The sequence below is a fragment of the Aplysia californica genome, unplaced genomic scaffold (genome assembly GCF_000002075.1).
Source record: "Aplysia californica isolate F4 #8 unplaced genomic scaffold, AplCal3.0 scaffold00256, whole genome shotgun sequence".
NCBI classification, from domain to species: domain Eukaryota; kingdom Metazoa; phylum Mollusca; class Gastropoda; order Aplysiida; family Aplysiidae; genus Aplysia; species Aplysia californica.
In genome coordinates, this window is record NW_004797526.1 from 370,372 (window position 1) to 390,356 (window position 19,985).

The 19,985-nt window shown below is 42.0% G+C and overlaps 1 protein-coding gene across 1 annotated transcript; it reads left to right on the forward strand.

Moving 5' to 3' along the window:
- Positions 1-968: 968 nt before the first annotated feature.
- LOC101846510 (basic leucine zipper and W2 domain-containing protein 1) lies at positions 969-19,368 on the forward strand. The gene is made up of 13 exons (XM_005100682.3): positions 969-1,087; positions 3,012-3,076; positions 5,595-5,771; positions 7,322-7,431; positions 8,430-8,495; positions 9,558-9,693; positions 12,207-12,316; positions 12,971-13,141; positions 14,056-14,121; positions 15,609-15,710; positions 16,373-16,490; positions 18,395-18,517; positions 19,073-19,368. The coding sequence occupies exons 2-13, from the start codon at positions 3,016-3,018 to the stop codon at positions 19,102-19,104; spliced, it is 1,272 nt and encodes a 423-aa protein (XP_005100739.1). The 5' UTR covers positions 969-1,087; positions 3,012-3,015; the 3' UTR covers positions 19,105-19,368.
- The last annotated feature ends 617 nt before the right edge of the window (positions 19,369-19,985 follow it).

Here is a 19,985-nt window from a genome sequence, read left to right on the forward strand (position 1 = left end):
GTGTGTTTGAATGTGAGTGAGTATCGTGTGTGTGTGTGTGTGTGTGTGTGTGTGTGTGTGTGTGTGTGTGTGTGTGTGTGTGTGTGTGTGTGTGTGAGTGAGTGAGTGAGTAGAGATCTATAATGTGTATGCGCGCACTCGCGCGCGTGTGTATGTAAGTGAATAAGCTTATATTATGAGTGTGAGTGTGTGTGTGTGCGCGCGCGCACGCGTGCATGTATGAGTGTGTATATGAGTGAGTGTGCGTGTGTGCGCGCGAGCGTGCTGTGGTATTACGTCTCGCTATGTTTCATGATAATGCACTTAATTGAGCAATCTGTTCATATCAGAATTTAGTGCTTTAATTCCTCGACTGTAATCCTGCCATTTGCAAGACACGTGTATTGTACAATTTGTATGCTTATAACATTGCTTACAACAACAAAAATACATGGTGACTACAATTCCAACGCACCAACAAAAAATAAATAGATATGGAGGACGTTAAATTAAATATTATTAAGAATTGAACAGATTTTCCAATCTGTGTCATAATGTCCTTCACTCACTCTGCCAAAGATCAGTCTCGAGACAAAAATATGTTTCAGTTTTTGAAAAACTATACTTGCTTTAGAACTCCTGCTGCTGTAATTATTTGTTAAATCAATTTTGAGACTATGGTATCAGAAATGAAAAGTCCTCGGAGTTCAACAAGTAAAAATTAAAAGAAGACAAGAAACATAGAAACAACACAAACAGATCTAGTGATTCTTACAACCTCACCTCAAAGTAAAGCAGCCCTCCCCCCTTCCCCTTCATTAATTGTTCAAAAAGTATTTAAGCATTGATAATAAATATACAAATTAATCAATTAGGCATAATTTAAAAAAACAACAACAACAAAACCCAAGACCCCAGCGGCTGTGGGCAATTTACGGTAGATTTAAGGAGGAATATTTCGTGTATATGTGTACAAACCTCAATCTCGTTTTTGTTCATTGGTCAACGAGACGATAACGAGACTTTCAACACAGCACAATCTAGACTACCCCCAACTTGTTATCTCAGTGAAAATTTTACCGGAAAATAGCCCAGTAAAGTAACAAAGGTAAGTGAAAAGTTTCAGTTTATTATTCCAATGTATCATTTGTTATTTCAGTCTGTATTTTCTGTTGTTTCTACAGTTTTAACTCCCATACTACTGCGTCGAGTTTTGTCACGTGTCGAAAAGTCAGCGTTGGTGTTAGGGACTCCCTTCCTTCCCCCATTGCTTGGCTTGGATTGCGACGCGTAGCGAAACGCACCAGTGACCCAAAAAAGCCGAATCCATTTTTTGTCAAGAGTAAGGGCTGTTATAGGTACATAAGAAAAGTGTTAAGTTAAAAAAAATTCAAAGATTTGTTTTGAAATTAGGCTAATTATCTACCAGATCGTCAACATCAGTTTACTAAAGACAAAGAGTTTGCATTGATAGCAGGTTGAGTACCGTGCGGCCGTGCCGTACGGTACCGCACTGTAGATAGAATCTAGATTCTAGTTGTAGCATAATGAACAACGGCTAAATACTAAATTATGATCAAAATCTAGATATATCTAGAATCTAGATCTATTGTTTGGGCTCATGTTGTACTGACACTGACAGGGTAGATCTACAAGTTACACATGAGACACATTTTATATTGGAAAAAGAAGTTTGGCTTTACTAATTTTACCATACTCACACTCACAGGCGTAGGCCTACTTAACTTAGCCTTAGCCTACTATAAAAACACCTGCTGCCCCCACCCCCTCTCACTCTCTGTTTCTCCCTCTCCACTTTCACACCCCTCCCCTCCCCCCATCTCTGATTCTGTATCACCACTGAGTGTGTTTTAATTTTCTCTTGATTTCTATTGGCTTTTACTTTTTGGTGGAGAGGTAACAAGCGACCACTATGTCATGAGACAGTAGAATAGAAGGCTACGGATAGGATAGGGTAGGGCGGTAGGGGTAGGATTATTAGGAATTACTCATTAGGGGTTGGGTTAGGGTTACGGATAGGGGTAGGTCTCTTCTTTATTGTATTTGTTGGGGCGGTCGCTCGTTACGGAAGTCCTTCCTTTTAAGCCTTTTGGTGGAATCTAGATCTAGTCAAAAGATAGTCTACGCGGGTTGCCATTTTGTTTTGCCCGGAAGTTCTCGCAAGATCTAGATATCTAGATCTATCTAGATCTAGATCTACTCCTCCTCCTCTATTTCTCTGTCTCTTTGTGAATACTGTCTATCGGTGTGGACAATCAAATTGACAAAAACAAAGATAAAAATAATGTTAAAGCACAAAAGTAAATTAATTTGGTCGTCTACAAAGATGCTACGGCTATTTAACTTTTTGAATCGAGCCGAACTACAAGGGTCGCCATTTTGTTTTGCCCGAAAGTTCTCGCGCTTCTCCTCTCTCTCTTTCTTTCTTACTGCCCACAGACAAAGTTGCACGCTCTCAACATAAGAGCGCTGGAACGTTTGTTCACGGTGAAGGCTACACTGGTTGGCCAAGACTCTATCACAGTGAACGCACACCCAGTGATAGCCAAAGAGCTAAAAAGGAAATAATGATGGATTTGAGCAAAAACAAGCATATATAGACAAAAATGTTGGTTTCTCCTTCTCCCCCCACCCCCAATTCTGAATCACCACCGAAATTACATTTTCAAAATCTCCTGATTTCTAATTTCTAATGGACTCCTGGTCTGAAAGTAAAACAGATGAAAAGGAGGAAGTGGGTTTGTCCTCAGGGTTACAAATCATCAAATGATTGTGCCAATCGCAGCACCTACTCCAATACAGCAGGGAAGTGAATTTTTTTTTAAAATGAATGCAGCAAGGGCCGATAACATGTCCACTTATTGGCACATTGTGTCTCAATCATCTCGGACTTGTGTTGTGTACACAAGCTGTCCAGCTTTGGTTTCATCCTTGGCGCTGGATGGTGTCTGATTATTTATAAAGATCTTCACATTGCTTTGACAAATCATTTTTTTCTCTCCATTTTTCAGGTTTATGAGTCAGAAGGCAGAAAAACCAACACTATCAGGCGCCCGTCTGAAGACCCGGAAAAGGGGTATGTAAATAAATGCACAATGCTATTTGTTCTGTTTATTTTAGTTGAAGTCTTTTTTTTTTTTTAGCAGGCTACGAGTAAACTCGGAACAGCTATACGGTCACGTCAAACAGCTAGTTCTGCTTGTAACTACCAAAACACACAAATGCAGCTATGCTGGCTCTGTCTGAATATTTCAATTTTACAATGAACACAGCGGTTTCTTTGTTTTTGGTTGGTGTGAAAGCTTGAAAAATGTCTCGAAAACGCCCGTTCACGACTGACAAAGTACTTCAAGAAGTAGCTCTGGGTTGTGAGGGGGAATTTTTACACTTATTTGATTTAAGTGACTCTGAATCAAGTGACGTAGCAATGCCAATGAAAATTTAAATTTTCACTTTTGTCCCCTTTTTTTTTTGGTACCTAAGAAAGAATTTTCAATTCTAAGAATTATGCTTCTTGAATTTTGAGAATCGGTTCATAAATAAAAAAGTTATGGGGTTGTAAAGGTCGACGACAAAACATGGATGACCCACATGTAGGAAAATACTCCTAAAAAGTGGACCACGCAGTAGCAGATTCTGTAAGAAAATCGACGATATCTCGGTAACTAATCGGAGTGTTCGAGAGAAACTTGGCTACCCGATGTGTTTTTGAGTGTAGAAATCATTTCTGCAGTCAGATTTACTACCAATTTCGTAGTTATTTTGTTATAATTAAAATTGTGGTGTACATATTACGGTTTTGCGAAAAAGGGGTGTCGGGATGAGTCCATTTTATTTATAGCATCGTATCACAACATGGGATCTTTGAGAATATATGTCGGCAGCGTGACTAAATAATTGCAAAGCTTTTTATGATGACTTTAGACCATGCCAACCTTAAAAGATAAGTTAATTCAATCTAGCATGCCGTACAATTAAAAATTATTTTTCCCCGTTGAGACGCGAACACCCCGAGACGAGATAACCTCGCCTCGGAATACCCCCATAGCGATGTTACAGGGGAATAGAGAGAAAAACAACCGGTTGCGCGCGCCCGCCATTGCCCTATTTCAAGTGACCAACGAACGGGCCCGGAATAGTCATGCGGGGATTTGTAGGTCACATACATTTGCCACGAGAGTGAGGGGAAAATGGCCGGTCTCTGTGCGAAGCCGCTTTGGATAGGGGGGTAGTCGTGCATTTATGATCGGGTCTAAAAAATTACTTGACACAGAACGTTCAAATTTGAGCACACTATAGAGGATAGATAGATCTATTACCATCTCGGCGTTGAAATTCAAACTCCTTATAGTTTTCGGTGTACGCGATACGAAAGTGTTCCCGACACCAAAAGTATAGGTTAATTTATGTGTACGAACTTCAACGTCCACAAATCATTAGTTTGCCCTTTTTTCTAATTGGTTGCCGAGTTTCATTCGGATTGGATCGGAAATAGAGCAGACCGAGGTTAACAAAGTTAGTCACCTACGCTTCGGCCGGGTCCGCAAAATCGCCCGGAAACGGGGACCAAATTTTCGCCTCGCGGGAAAGCCCGATTGGCATTGCTAAGTGACGTTAATTCAATTGTGGATGATAACGAACAGGAATAAGACTCATCTAATGGTGATTCAGATCATGATGAAGGGACCAGTACTGGAATTCGTGCAGTACCAATGTGTAGGGGGTAGATATGTAAAGTCCAAGGGGGCGTCGTGGGTGCGTTAATCAGGGTCAAGTTCGCCAGGATAAAAAGAGTTAATCTGCAGGCTTGTCCACCTTTCCAAATTTTTCTGGAAATTCCCAAACTGCCATCGTCGTTCCCGAAACGCAGGTTTCCCGAAAATCGCTGTTTTTGTGGTGTGGGGGGGGGGGGGGTTGTAGCTTTAGTAGCATATCACAGAAGTGTGTGTACGTGGCGCTCCGGCGCAATCAAAATTCCAAAATTCATTTATCTCAAAAGTTGGCAAGCCTGAATCTGGATTAATATCTGTGAAGTTACAAGATTAAGAACAGAAGAGAGAGAGGACAACTGAAATGAAATAGAAGGTTAAATGATGAACAAAAGAAAGAAGATGATCATGATATTTCTCTAGTATGGTTTTGTTTTTATTTAAAAAATTATTTTAATTTTTTATCATGTCTCTCTACGGACCGCTAAGTTTTTAATTTGAGACTTTTATAGACTTTGAAATTAACATGTAATTGTGCTTCAAAGATTTTGCTAAATTTGAAGCTAAAACTAGTTATTGTTTTATGATGAATTTTTTAAAAATTACTTCACTGCATTGATTTTTTTAAAAAGGTTTCAAAATAGTAAGATATGTTCCTCTCATGCTTAAGAACTTTTCGGTTATGATAAGAATTTGTATGGGGTTTGATGTTATTGTTATTCAAAATTTATTACGGTACTTGTGTTTGTACCAAACATGTGCATGACCCTTCAGCTTCAGTTGGGATTAAAACTTCTATTAGTTAAGCATCAGTAGTGAATAAAAAAAAATTATTTTTTGTCGAGTTGTTCTTAAAATGCATCATTTGTGTTTTGTGCTTCACAGATGAAAAAGAAAAGTACGATCCAACTGCTTTTCGTGATTCCATCGTCGCAGGACTGGGTGAATGTGGGGGAGATTTAGAACAAGTTTCACGCTATCTGGACAAGGAAGGCTCAAAACTCAACTACAGGAGATATGCAGAAGTCTTATTTGACACACTGTTTGCAGGAGGAATTCTTGGTGAGGACTTGTACTCGTCGTCGAGAGGTTTTCGATGTTCGACTCTTATTCAATAGGTCCCATGTTCGAATACAGACAGTTCCGGAAAATTTTCACCTTCTTTAGTGCTCTTTGACAATGTTCTGTCGTCTGTTTTCGTCTCCACTTTCTGCCCCCCCTCCCTCTCCTCTGGGCTTTTGGTTTTTTCTGCAGCCTTTCTATTGCTACTCCTTGGCTCCTTCTTACTGCTGTCTTTCAGCCACACCTCTGGTCTTTTGATGAGTAAGATCTAACACCTAGACGTCTCGTATAATGACAAAAAGTCTTGGAGGTCTTTTGTGCAAGTTACACACATTAAAGGTCCCTTGGTCATCCAAAATCGATTAGAGCAGGCTTCAGCCGCCACCCAGGCAGAATTGAAAATTTCCTATCAACTGAAGATGTTTAATGTATCCTGCTCGCTCACATATATTCTTTTGCAGTTGTGAGTACGGTAAAACACCCCCCTCCCCCCCAAAAAAAGGGTTTGGCAGTGAAGGAACTTGCTGTGTCTGTTGGGCTGTCACTGTGATTTTATGCACCCCGCATAATTTAACCAAATTTGATCATTTTTTGCCAAATTTCTGAGTATTTTCCTTCACCATTCTTTGTTAAAATTAACAGAATCGCATAATTTCACATTTTTGGGCTCATTTTGCATAATTTCAGAATTTTTCTTTTGTAAGACGAAGGGGGCAGATTGGGCTTTTACTGTGTTTAAATGAGAATGCTCTATTGTGAGTTGTAGCTGTTGAGCTTTCTTCCTGTAGGAAAATACATTTGAAAATCTCTGACCTCTTTTAGTTATATATCCCTCTATATTTCTGGGAAATGGGAGGAACAATTGAATTCAAACATCTGCATTTATTTTTATTTAAAGTATTTTTTCTTGCTGTTGATTTCTCATTTTGATTTGTGGGTGGTTGTGGCGGGCGCCCTGGTGTGGTTTGCTCCTTATTTCTAATCTGTCCTTATCCCTCCTTTTTTATTGTGTGTGTGTGTTTGTTACTCTCTTGTAATACCTCTGATCTTCGGCACTTCTCTGACCTTATTGTACCCCCCGGGGCTGTGCCACTGACTGTAGTGTCTTTAGGCCATTCCCAAAGGGGGGACATTTCTCGTTTAAGCGCAGTAGAATTGGGGCCGATTCGTGTCACACTCATAACTGTGCCCGATCTACAACAGGGAACTGCTGCTTTTTCTTTCCTATTCCTTACTATTGTCATTTTCCTCTACTTCTTTTGTATGTTTGTCACTCTCTTGTGACCTTCTATTTCAGGGGTGCCTTGATAGTTGAAGCAGACCTTGTGCTGTTGAAGCTAGAGAGGGGAGCAGAGTAAGTCTGATTCCCTGTAAAGACTTCTCTGTTGACACCCACCCCTTGGCGCTCATATGACCTTATGCAGTTGTGAGCGCCGTAAAACCCTCTACTATAATTTTTTTTAAAATGACCTTATTGTGTTTGCAAGTGCTGTGAAACTCTCACTGGAACCTGGAACTAAACTCTCCTTTGATTTCTCGTGTGTTTTCAGCTCCTGGAGGTTTTATAGTGGAAAGCACGGACCCTGACAAACCATCCAGGTCGGATATTTGTGTATTCAGATGGGATGGCGATACGGAGCAGCTGCGTAGCTTCTATGCAGTGAGTTTTGCTTGTCATGTTGATTGTGTCGTCTCCGTATAAACTTATTTTGATGGTGAGAGTGGCTTCCCCCCCCCCCCCCCCCCCCCGTTCCTGCTTTTAGTGCACATTCCATGTTTGATTTTTATAAAAAGCACCTTCGTTTTTCACAAGATGGGTTATTAATGAGGTTGTTGTTTTTCCTTTTAAAGTGTTCACGGTGGGAGGAGGGGGTTGGGTGTTTCAAGGTACTTGTCACTCATAACATGTGTTACTCTTTTTTTTTTTATGGCTTTATATTTTATGTTTGGTTGTCCATCTGAACATTGCAACAAGGTCTTGTTAATGGTGAAACTTTTTGTGATTTGGTTGATTTTTGTGGAATAGCGGTTAAACAATAATTGCTAATTTTAAAATTATGTTTAAAAAAAATTACCTTAACTATTTTGTATGCAAAGTCCTTTGATGAAGTAAAGTAAAGTGTGAAATTTTAGTTTTTGTCCATGTGCCACTCTTTACGAGTCATACTTGGACAAACCAGGTCTGTGAAAACTTGCAAGGCTGCCCCCACACTTGTGTCTGGTCACATTTCTTGTGGTCATTTCACACACACACACACACACACGCACGCGCGAAGAGAGGATTTCGAGTGTAAATAATGTATGGCTCTGACGTTTTCAAACAATTATTTGTCATATCCTGGTTGTGTTTTAGTGTATAGGTCCATTAGAACTGAATCTGGTTGGCGGGTGGTTTGCAGGTGCGCTAGTGTGGTTTGCTCCCTTCTCTTCCTATCAAGCATCTATCGTCCTGACCACACCATCTTGTCCTAAGTGTTTGTTACTTTCCTGTAACATCTATAATCTTTGGTACTTGTATGATCTTGCTGATTAATGTGTTGCAAGTGCCGTAAAACTTATTGAGACTGAAACAAACAGAATCTGTTTGTCTGTGTGTTGGAATCAAACAAATGTGAATCATGAGTGTACAGTCTGTGTTGCTTTTGTGCTTCACTCCAGGTTTTCTATAAGCTCATCAGAAGGTACAAGTATCTGGAAAAAGCATTTGAGGATGACCTGAAGAAGGTGAGGGGACGTTTTTCTGTTTGGTCTGTAGTTTTATTTCTGGCTGCTGTGCACAGCACAGAGGTTTGGTGGGTTGGCACATTGCCCACACATTTTGATTTGAAAGTTTTTATGAGTGGGAAGGTTCTCTTTAATTGATTAATCTTTTTTTAGGGGGGGGGGGGGGGGGGGGGCACTTATGTTGGTGCTTGAATTAATGAATTTGTTTTTTTTCCTGAATGCCACTGGCATAGTTTGACAGCCTACTGACGTGCAATATGATTTTTTTTGTTTCCTTTTTTTTTTTAAAAACAGCTTCTTAGAAGATATGACTTTACTGAATTTAGCTGTAAACAGCTGTGTTGGTTTGATATAGACAACCAACCACATCGTTGGGGGCGGGGGGGGGGGAGATGTCTCTTCCCAGTATTTCCTTTGTTTTTTACCACTAGAAGAATACATATTATTCTAAGCATTCGTTTTCTGTTGAATCCCATTATATTAGTTGTCTAGTAACTGTCTTTTTGTTTGGAAATGCAACTTCGTAAATTTTCAGGTATTTTCACAAAATCCTACAAAATCTGTATTCTGAAAAAGATTACTCGTCAAATCAGAACTATTTTTTTGTGTCCAAAGTGCACTTAAGTAAAGAGACACTTTGGACAAAATAGTTCGGAGGACTCAAACTGTAAGAAGAGTAGAAATTCTTTTTATTTATTTTTTTGTTTGTTTGAATGTTTTGTTTTTAAAAGAACTGCCTGCACCCTTGAGCTGCTGTTGAAACACGTCCTAGTGGGTGGATGGCGGGTGCTCTGGTGTGATTTGCTTCTTCTTTCCTATCAAACATCTACTGTCCTTAGCTCCCCTTCTTCTTTTTTTATGTTTCTTACTCTCTTTTGTAACACCTAAATTTTCTGACGCTCATATGACCTTATGCAGTCGCGAGTGGCGTAAAACCTCTACTAAAACTTAACAAACTGACGCTCATGACCTTTTATGCAGTCGCGAGTGCCGTAAAACCTCTGCTAAAACTTTTTTTAAAACACGTCCTAAAACATCTTGTGCTGGTTTCCCTTGTTCCAGATCCTCATGTTCCAGAAGGGCTTCACTCCTGAAGAGCGGGAGAAGCTGGCCACGGTGACGGGCATAATCCTGGCTAACGGCCTCTGTACCCCTCGCATTCTTCTCAGCCTGTTTGAGGACCACTTGGTGAAGGAAGGTACGTGGCGGGTCTGCTCCGTCTACCACCTGTATACAGGGATGCCACTTTTCCGGGGGAGGGGGGTTCCCGATATTTCCTGTCTTTTGATCCTGATCCGTTATTCCGTTGAGATCGAGATAGAATCTATAGTTGGGGAAAACCCCACAAACACACCCACACACAACAACTTGCGCCAAATATTCAAATAACGGAAAAACGAAGACTTCGCCATAAGTTCAAATATCGGGGAGAAAAAAACTTTTGAAGATTTGCTCTAATTTCAGCAAGTCGGGAAAACACGCCGGTCCACTGGGATCCGTTTCGTTTCACGTGTGGATTTTCAGCTATTTTTTAAAAAGTTGAGTGGCATCCCCGTGTATAAAACTTATCCCCTGTATAAGACAATCACCGCTATGGGACTTGTCATCTTTTTAAACAGCCACCTGTAGAAGACAATCACATGTCAAATGGACACTTCCTATTTCCCTACTTGTGTGTTTGTTTTTAAAAAAAAAATATTTTAAGTTATACAATTGAACAATTTCTACTGTGGTTGTCAGCATATACCACGGCTTGTCTCCTTTTACGCGACGTCGCGTCGGGTGTGGTCCATGTTGCTATTAAATCAATCGAGTAAGAATATAAAGAAACTCTCTTTAGTCGCACACGACCGTTGCCAGCAAACAAACATCTCGGCGCATGCGACAGACTTAGGATGTCACAGGTTTAGAGAATCACCATTGGTCAAAATATCTAGCCATGGAGTGCCGATCGACGCGCCGTGTGTGGTGTGGTGTGGTGTGTGTGTGTTCATCTTCAGTTCGACCCAATGAATGCAAGTCTTGTGAATCTAATTTTGTTGTTTTGGTTTGTTTTTTTAACGGACAGCAGCAACAGGAGGAGGAGGAGAAAGAGGGAGAGGAGGAGGAGAAAGAGGGAGAGGAGGAGGAGAAAGAGGGAGAGGAGGAGGAGGAGGACTTAAACGGGATCGGCCGTTTACGGAGTCAAAAATGTCAGTAGCTCGTAGAACTTCCGTCTGACGGACTTTGTACTCCCTTGTCCATCTTGACATTGAAATTTTTGTCCATCTTGACATTGAAACTTGCCACTGTCTCTCTTCTGTGAGTTGCCAGTCACTCGAGGGCTTAGCCTGTCGTGTACGGCTGAACGTCGCATCTTGCACAAGAAGACAGTTTTGTCGCACTTGGCTCGAAATTTTGGATACCTCGCGACTAGACGTCACGTTGCGCATAAGGAGACAGGCTTGGGTTGCTGACTAGGCTGGATCAACACTCTATGAGCAGAGAAAACGTAACTTTTAAAAAAAATGATATATGGGAAAACAGACAAAATTTTTAATAAATGCAAATCAAGGCATGTAAATTATTTTTCTGTTCCGCCACATTTGTCTGTGCTGGAATTTTTGGCCATCTTTTCTTGGCAACCAGTTCGTTTACAATTGGAATGAGGTTCTGTGTTTTATGGAGATTCTTAGGATAGACGGCCTAAACTTCTCTTGTGGGGCGTCATGGTGAAATCAGGCGCTTGTCAAAATAATGGAATTGAAGAATTCTGCATTTTTTGTGCCAGTTAGGGAATTTTCTTCCATTTAAAAAAATATTTTTTTTAGCTCAACACCTCGTATGCTTTTCAAAAGCACTCATATGTGTGGATTTTTATTTGAACAACGTTGATTAAAGGTACAAAAGATGTAAATTTGCAGTTTCCAGGGTCTCTTGAGCTGTGGATGTCGCCTAACTTTGGCGGCCACTTTCTCTCTAATTTTACTTCTGAAACCAGGTGACCCCGCCTCCTTCAATCGCAAATATCTCGACTTGTATTAGAGATAAATGGATATTTTTTTCATCAAATGCAAGACAAATGAACAGCCTTTAAGGTGATACCAATAACTCCCTATACCCAATAATTGGCAAGTGCCTGAGTGGGTGGTTGGCGGGTGCTCTGGTGTGATATGCTCCTTCTTTATTCTTTCCTATGAAACACCTATCTTCTTTATCGCTCCTCCTTTTTTGTGTACGTCACTCTCTTGTAACGTCTATTCTTCGGCACTTATATGACCTTATTCTGTTGCAAGTGCCGTAAAACTCTTACATGGGTGGTTGGCGGGTGCTCTGATGTGGTGTGCCTCTTCTTTCCTATCGAACATCTATCGTCCTTATCTCCCCTTCTTCTTTTTTATGTTTGTTACTTTTTCGTAACACCTCTAATCTTCTGGCGCTCATATGACCTTATGCGGTTGCGAGCGCCGTAAAACCTCTACTAAAACTTGTGCTGTGAATGCTGTGTTTACCTGGTAGTGAGTAGGTAGCAGGTGCTCTGTTGTGGTTTGCTCCTTCTTTCCTGTCCAAGAACCATTGTTCTAATCTTTCCTTTTTCTTCTTTATGTTTGTTACTCTCTTGTAATCTTCTGCAATTATATGACCTTATTGTGTTGCAAGTGCGGTGAAACTCCTACTAAAACTTTTTTAAAAACTAAACGCTTACTAAAACAATAACATTCTACCCGACAGGGATCTCGGTGGAGTTCACGGCTAGATTGTTTTCTACCTGGCTCAAGGAGAAGGACATCAACTCCATTTGCACGGCTCTGAAAAAGCAGCAGATTGACACGCGCCTCATGGTGAGTAGCCGCTACTACCCTAGAATATATCAAAGTTCTATCTGCTTCGTGTCCAGTTGGGAGAAATTTGATGTAGAAAATGTTTGGGTTTCACGTGTCGAGCTTTTTCGAATGCAGTTCTTTGGATATCGTGATGGTAACTCAAGAATAATCTTACAGTTTTGATATAGCAGATACATCATTTGATTTCTGATTTCTGATCTCATGGTCTTGGTAATCTCCCCCCCCTCTGGGCGCGGTGCGGGGGGGAATATTAACCATGTTCTTATCCACAGTAGAATTGTAATTGTAGATGGGCTGATTCATCTATGTCATGCTCATAACTGTGCCTGATCTGCAACGGGGAACTGCTGCTCTTTTTCTTTCCTAATCCTTACTATTTGTCATTTTCTTCTACTTCTTTTGTATGTTTGTCACACTCTTGTGACCTGCTATTTCTGGGGTGCTTTGATAGTCGAAGCAAACCATGTGCTGTTAAAGCTAGAGAGGTGAGCAAAGTAAGTCTGATTCCCTGTAAAGACTCCTCTGTTGACACCCACCCCTTGGCGCTCAAATGACTTTATGCTGTTGCGAGCACCGTAAAACCCTCTACTATAATATTTTAAAAAAATAATAGTAAAACCTTACTTTAAAAAGCTGTCTCTTGTGTTACAGGAAATCTTTCCTCAAAACAAACGCAACCCGGAGACTTTCAACACCTTCTTCAGGGAACGTGGCCTGGGGCCAGTCGCTGACATGCAGACGGCCCAGCTGGCCTCCAAGGCCAAGAAAGAGGCCCAGAAAGCTCTCGCCGAAATGATCAAGGATGAAGTCCCAGTGCCTGAGGTAAGGTCCGGCCATGCCGTGTCGCGTTGTGTCCCGTCACATCGTGATGAGCAGGCCTCTCACTACACATTCTTGTGGGTTTGATAGACTTGCTAACCCACGCGAATTACCAAGATCACCTATCGTCTTTATCTCCCGTCCTTCTTTTTGTGTTTGTTGCTCTCTTGTAGCACCTCTAATCTTTGGCACTTATATGACCTTATTGTGTTGCAAGTGCCATATGTCTCCTACTAAAACTAAACGCTGGTCATACCACGAGAGTAGCAATGTTATACTTGCATATATATTTGATCTGTGTTCTCCTGTCCTTTTTTCAGCTGAGTTTGCTATTTGATTGAAATTGTTGCAATTGATGCTATTTAACATTGATTGGTTGGGTCAACTCAAACAAACAAAAAAAAACGCGCCACATCCAGTATTTATTGGGATTCATTTCACGTCTTTTTGATTGTTTGTACAAACCTGATTTCATGTGTGTGTGTGATTGGCGGGTGCTCTGGTGTGGTTTGCTTCTTCTTTCCTATCAAACATCTATCTTCCTTATCGCCCCTCCTTTTTTATGTTTTTTACTCTATTGTAACACTTCTAATCTTCTGGCGCTCATATGACCTTATGCAGTTGCGAGCGCCGTAAAAACCTCTACTAAAACATGATTTCATGTGTTATAGATTGTCTTTTTTCATTTGGTGAGGGTGTCTGGCGGATGTTCTGGTGTGGTATGCTCCTTCTTCCCTGTCAAACCTCTTATCATCCTCATCTCTTTTCATCTTCTTGTTTGTATGTGACTATCTAGTAACATCCCTGTTCGTCAGCACTATTATAACCTAATTGTGTTGCAAGGGCTGTAAACTTGAAGGGAAAAAAAATAAACCCAACCCCAAACTTAATTTTCTGTTCCCGCTTCTTTCCCCCAGATGACAGAATACGTGACTGAGCTTCTGGAGAAACAGGGCATGTCAGAAACTGAAGTGACCATATCTGTAAGTGGTTGGTTTTTTCTTCCTCGTTGTCATTCCAACTTTTGTTGGTTCAATGCCTCGTGACAGTGGATGGTTGGCGGGTGCTCTGGTGTGGTTTGCTTCTTTTTTCCTATCAAACATCTATCGTCCTTTTCTCCCCTTTCTTCTTTTTTATGTTTGTTGCGCTCTTGTAACACCTCTAATCTTCTGGCGCTCATATGACCTTATGCAGTTGCGAGCGCCGTAAAACCCTCTACTTAAAAAAATGCCTCGTGATTCCACTAACATTGACGTCTATTTTCTGCTTGTTTTATATATATATGTGATATACAGTTGAAATAAATTGTCCCAAGACGGCCGCCCATTGTCAAGGAGAAAAGTGGGTGGCTTAAATCGGGGGAACGTCTCGGACAGTGTTGTTATATTTGTTTAACCCTATCCGTACGCCTGGGGTCATTTTGTACCCCAGGGGTTGTATTCTTCACATTTTAGAATACTTCAAGAGCTAAGATCTCTTTGAAACTTTCAGTATTTCTCGAAAAATCATTTTGATAGACTGCCATGCAAAGCATGTGGATGGGATTAACGAGTAAAATTCCTCTTTGGAAAGTGGTGGCCCAGAGTTTTCCACGTTGTATGGATACGATGATAAAACACGACGTACGGATAGGGTTAAAACATGCAGAGAGTGGGAGGAAGGGGGGGTGGCGGGGTGGTCATCTGGTCAGGTGGCCGTTAGAGCAGTTGTTACTGTAGTTATTTATTATTTTACAAAATTGCAGTCTCAACTATATCTATTTAGTATAATACTAGTGTCTTACAGTCTTGTACCTGAATACTGTCAGTTTTCTGTACTCCTCCTTGATAGGTCTTGGAGGTTTTTTTCGTGGATGGAACACTTCTTTAATCTTCGGCTCTCTTATGCAGTTGCAAGCGCCATAAAACCTTACTGAGCCTAAACTAATCTTCGGCACTTGTGTTACGTTACCTAACTGTGCTGCAAGTACTAGCGTAAAATGCTTACTAGTGGGTGGGTGGCGGGTGCTCTGATGCTGTTTGCTCCCTCTTACCAATAAAAAAACTATCGTCCTTCTCTTCCCCTCCTCCTTTTTTGTGTTTGTTACTCTCTTGTAACACCTCTAATCTTCTGGCGCTCATATGACCTTGTGTTGCAAGTGCCGTAAAACATTTACTACCAAAGTGGGGATATTTCTCGTTCATGCACAGTAAAATTGTAAATGGGCTGATTCATTAATATCACGCTCATAACTGCCTGATCTACTCTTGTGACCCGCTGTTTTTGGGGTGCCTTGAAAGTCGAAACAGACCTTGTGCTGTTGAAGCTAGAGAGGTGAGCAGAGTAAGTCTGATTCCCTGTAAAGACTTCTCTGTTGACATCCACCCCTTGGTGCTCATATGACCTTATGCAGTTGCGAGCACCGTTGAACCTCTACTAAGTAAAATTCTTACTAATACTAAAACTAAAATTGTTTTCCCCCCCTGAGCAGATCTGGAACTCGGTCATGGCAGCTGTGGAGTGGAACAAGAAGGAGGACCTGGTGGCTGAGCAGGCTCTGAAGCACTTGAGACAGTACTGTCCTCTGCTCAAGGTACCTACGCATGCACTATGCACGGTTGGGGGGGGTGCCTGTTATTGTTTTTGGTTGGGGGGGGGGGGGGGGGGGGGGGGTCCGGGGGTGGGTGGGGGGAATTCGGAAGGTGCCTGTTTTTTGGTGTTGGTTTTTTTTCCCCTGGTTATTGTCATTATTTACTCTGGAGGAACAGTGAGTTATTAGTGGGTGGTTTATGGTTTAGCTGCTGCTGTGGTGTGGCCTGCTTCTTCTTTCCACCTGTCAAACATCTTTTGTACTTATCTCCTCTTCCCCCCCCCCCCCTTTTTTTTTTGTGTGTGTGTGTGTGTGTATGTTACTCTCTTGTCACACCTCTGTTCTTCTTACCTATCAAGAATCTTTTATCCTCATCTCCCCTCCATTTTGTTTGTGCGTGTTCCTCTCTTGTAACACCTAATCTTCATGGGTGGTTGGCGGGTGCTCTGGTGTGGTTTGCTCTTTCTTTCCTCTTAAACATCTATCGTCCTTATCTCTCCTCTTTCTTTTTTACGTTTGTTGTTACTCTCTTGTGACACCTCTAATCTTCGGCACTTATATGACCTTATTGTGTTGCAAGTGCCGTAAAACTCGTTACTAAACTAAACTAAAACTCCTAATCTTGGTATGTGATTTGATGTACGTCTGTTTGTGTGGCTCCCCAGGAGACGGCCAAGAGCGGCCGCTCGGAACTGTCCCTGATGCTCAAGGTGCAAGAGTTTTGTTACGAGAATATGAACTTCCTCAAGTCCTTCCAGAAGATCATCATGCTGCTCTACAAGAGTGAGTATACCACACACACACGCAGCCCCCGGGGCAGTGTCACTGACTGCAGTGTCTTTAGGCCTTTCCCAAAGGGGGGACATTTCCCGTTCAAGCATAGTAGAATTGTAAATGGGCTGACTCATGTCACGCTCATAACCGTGCCTGATCTACAACATGGAACTGCTGCGTTTTCTTTCCTAATCCTTACTATTGTCATTTTTTCTCTACTTCTTTTCTATGTTTGTCATTCTCTTGTGACCTACTATTTCCGAGGTGCCTTGGTACAGTGGAACTCGGATTCAACGAGGTTGTCGGGCCTGACCTAAAATCTCGTTAAATCCGAGTGTTCGTTATAGCAAAAACGAGGTTTTGTGTAGATAATTACAGGCACTGAGCAAGCAGTGTACAAGAGAAGTCACACGTAGTGCCTGAAAGGCCTGCGCATTTTTGAGCTGTGTAAAAAAAGACCGATTCGTTCAAATACACACGCCTGTGTCTTCTCGATTGTTTACCACAAAGTTGTGTTGCTCTGTAGAGCCTAGCAGACGCCAACTTTTGATTCCATAGACCAGTGCACAATTCATTTTGTAGATCTACGTCAAGACTATAGCTTATTATTGTAATAATGATCAGTTGCCAAGGGGGAAAAAAAGACAGTGACACTTTTGTATCTGCGATGTTCAACGCCCGGAGCACTGGTTTCCCCCCCCCCCCCGCCTGACACAAAAAACACAGTCACCCATGTGCAGGCCGCCCACCTGACCCCGACACACGCCAGAGTAGACACATGCTCGTGTCAACAACGCATGTGTTGGTATTCTAAAAGGCCGCTGATTGGTCGCATGCAATCGGCTAAGTGAATAATGGTTCACGATGCAGGTGCAATGGATGGTTTCCGGGAATAGATAAAGTTCGTTCTGGGAGGAAAATTAGCGAAGCCATGTCTGCGGGGTTTGTTCCCCCTGGAAGCGACCTCATTGAATCCGAGCTCGCTGATTTAAGTGCTCGTTGAATCCATGTTACTTTTATTGATTTTAAAGAAGAAAAAGAAACGAGGAATCTGTCTCATCTCATTGAATCCGAGTTCCACTGTAGTAGAGGCAGACTTTGTGCTGTTGAAGCTAGAGAGGTGAGCAGAGATTCCCTGTAAAGACTTCTCTGTTGACACCCACCCCTTGGCGCTCATATGACCTTATGCAGTTGCGAGCGCCGTAAAACCCTCTACTGTAATTTAAAAAAAAAAAATAATAATAATAGATAACATTTGTATAGCGCATATCCCCGCTCAACAGCAGGCTCTATGCGCTTTACACTATATTATTACCCCAGCAGACCATAGAACACTCTGAAACATTCTCAGCTTCCCGGGAAGCATACAGTGCAAGCAGCCGAGTAAGTGCTCAAACACTAACAAACTGACAAGATCCTTCGCTGTCTATAGCCGGGTACCCATTCCCACCTGGGTGAAGTGAGGAAAATTCGTGTAAAGTGCCTTTCCCAAGGACACAACGTCGGGCCCTTGACGGGATTCGAACCCACGACCTTACGGTTGCGAGTCCGAGAGCCTAACCACTAGGCTACCGACGCCACACACACACCCTGTGTGCTCGTTGAGATTGTGGCAGCGGTGGCCTGATGGTTTGCCTCCCAGACATGCGCTATATAAATGCAATTATTGTTATTAATAGTTGTAGGGCATGCTATGGTCAGCGTGAATATATGCTATAGTAATGCAAGTGCCGTAAACTGAAATATTGTTCGTATTTGTGTGACACATTACATGCTAGTATTGTTAATTGTTTGTGTTTGTATGCGACATATATGATGTCTGTGTTTGTATGCGACATATTATAATATGATGTTTGTGTTTGTGTGAGAAGTTATATGATAATATTGTTTGTGTTTGTGTGTGCCCCTTACAGCGGAGGTGGTGAGCGAGGACGTGATCCTGAAGTGGTACAAGGACAGCCACAGCGCCAAGGGGAAGAGCGTCTTCCTGGAGCAGATGAAGAAGTTTGTGGAATGGCTGCAGAGTGCTGAGGAGGGTGAGAGACGGCTGTTTGTCTGTCTGCAGCTGCTTTGAAAATTTAGTTTCTGGTGCACGCGCTCTTTCTCTCTCTCTCTCTCTCTCTCTCTCTCTCTCTCTCTCTCTCTCTCTCTCTCTCTCTCTCTCTCTCTCTCTCTCTATCTATCTATCTAGAAGGGGGGGGGGGGGTTTAGAGAATTTGAAAGCTTTTGGTGATAAACAAACTCTTAGTGGGCGGTTGGCGGGTGCTCTGGTGTGGTTTGCTTCTTCTTTCCTATAAGAAAAATCTATCGTCCTTAACTCCCCTCCTTTTTTTATGTTTGTTACTCTCTTGTAGCACCTCTAATCGTCTGGCGCTCATATAACCTTATGCAGTTGCGAGCGCCGTAAAACCTCTACTAAAACAATAAAACTCTTACCAAAATTAAGAGCCATGGGGTATGCTGTGAGGAAATTGTTAAGAGCTTGTCTGGGATAAAAACAGAATTTTGGCAGAGCGCTGGCCTAGGTTTGTCAGGTTTTGAATTTATATAATGATAGTTAATTGGTTTAATTTTTTGGCATTTTCTTTCAGAGTCGGAGGAAGAAGAAGGCGAGGAAGACTGAGCTGTCCACGTGCCCTGCCCTCTCAGCAGCTCTCCACAATTGTGAGGATTTTTTCCCCGAGCAGTCGATTACGCCCATCAGCAAATTTTGAATTGTTTACTCGAGGTGTTTTTTGTTTTTTTCTCTTTTTTGGGGGGGGAGGAGGGAGGGGATGGGGATATGGAATCATTTTCCCCCCCACATCACTCAAGCCTCGAGTCTTATTAGAGCATGATTGTCATCTGATTTTTTAAAAATAAAATTAAAAAGTGAAAGTTTTTACTGCCCGCCTGTGGGTCTCTTTGTTTTTTGTGGGGGTTTTTTTAGGGGGGGGTTGTTCCATCTTCATTTTTCCCCCCTTCTCCTGCCCACTTTCCTTGTTTTGTGGGAAGGTGGTAAATGTCTGGAGTAGTCATGTAGGTCCCGCACACGTTTGACATTTATGTTGGAGAGAATTGTGAAAAATCACAGCTTTGTAGGGTGGAGAGTGTGACTTGTGTACATGAGTGGCTGTCAATACAAGATTTTTCTTTTTGGTTTTTTGTTTGTTTTGTGGGGGGATTTTTTTGTTCAAATTGTAATGCGTCTCGTTTTGTACTGTAGATTTGAATGCGTCATTGTCTGATGATGTGTGACAAATTCCCCCCCTGCGCCCCCCGCCTGATATCCTGGGGTTGAGCCAAATTGGCAGGGAGCCAGGATGTCCGGGAAAAAGGGATGAATGTTTCATTGCAGTGCGAAATCAAAAGTGTTGAGATCCTGTGATCCTTTTTTGGATGCTGTCAGCAGGAGAGGGGGGGGGGGCGGGGGTGCCCATATTGGTCTGCGCCCAGTTGTCTGTGTGTGTCTTCATCCCTTTTTCTTGTGGGGTTGGGGGTTGTTGTTTATTTTTGTTGTTTGTC

Bases quoted from the DNA above. Each gene is read 5' to 3' on its own strand.
- LOC101846510 (XM_005100682.3), top strand. From the start codon at position 3,016: ATGAGTCAGAAGGCAGAAAAACCAACACTATCAGGCGCCCGTCTGAAG. The intron at 3,077-5,594 runs GTATGTAAATAA...TGTGCTTCACAG, and splicing joins TCTGAAGACCCGGAAAAGGG to ATGAAAAAGAAAAGTACGAT. The intron at 13,142-14,055 runs GTAAGGTCCGGC...TCTTTCCCCCAG, and splicing joins ATGAAGTCCCAGTGCCTGAG to ATGACAGAATACGTGACTGA.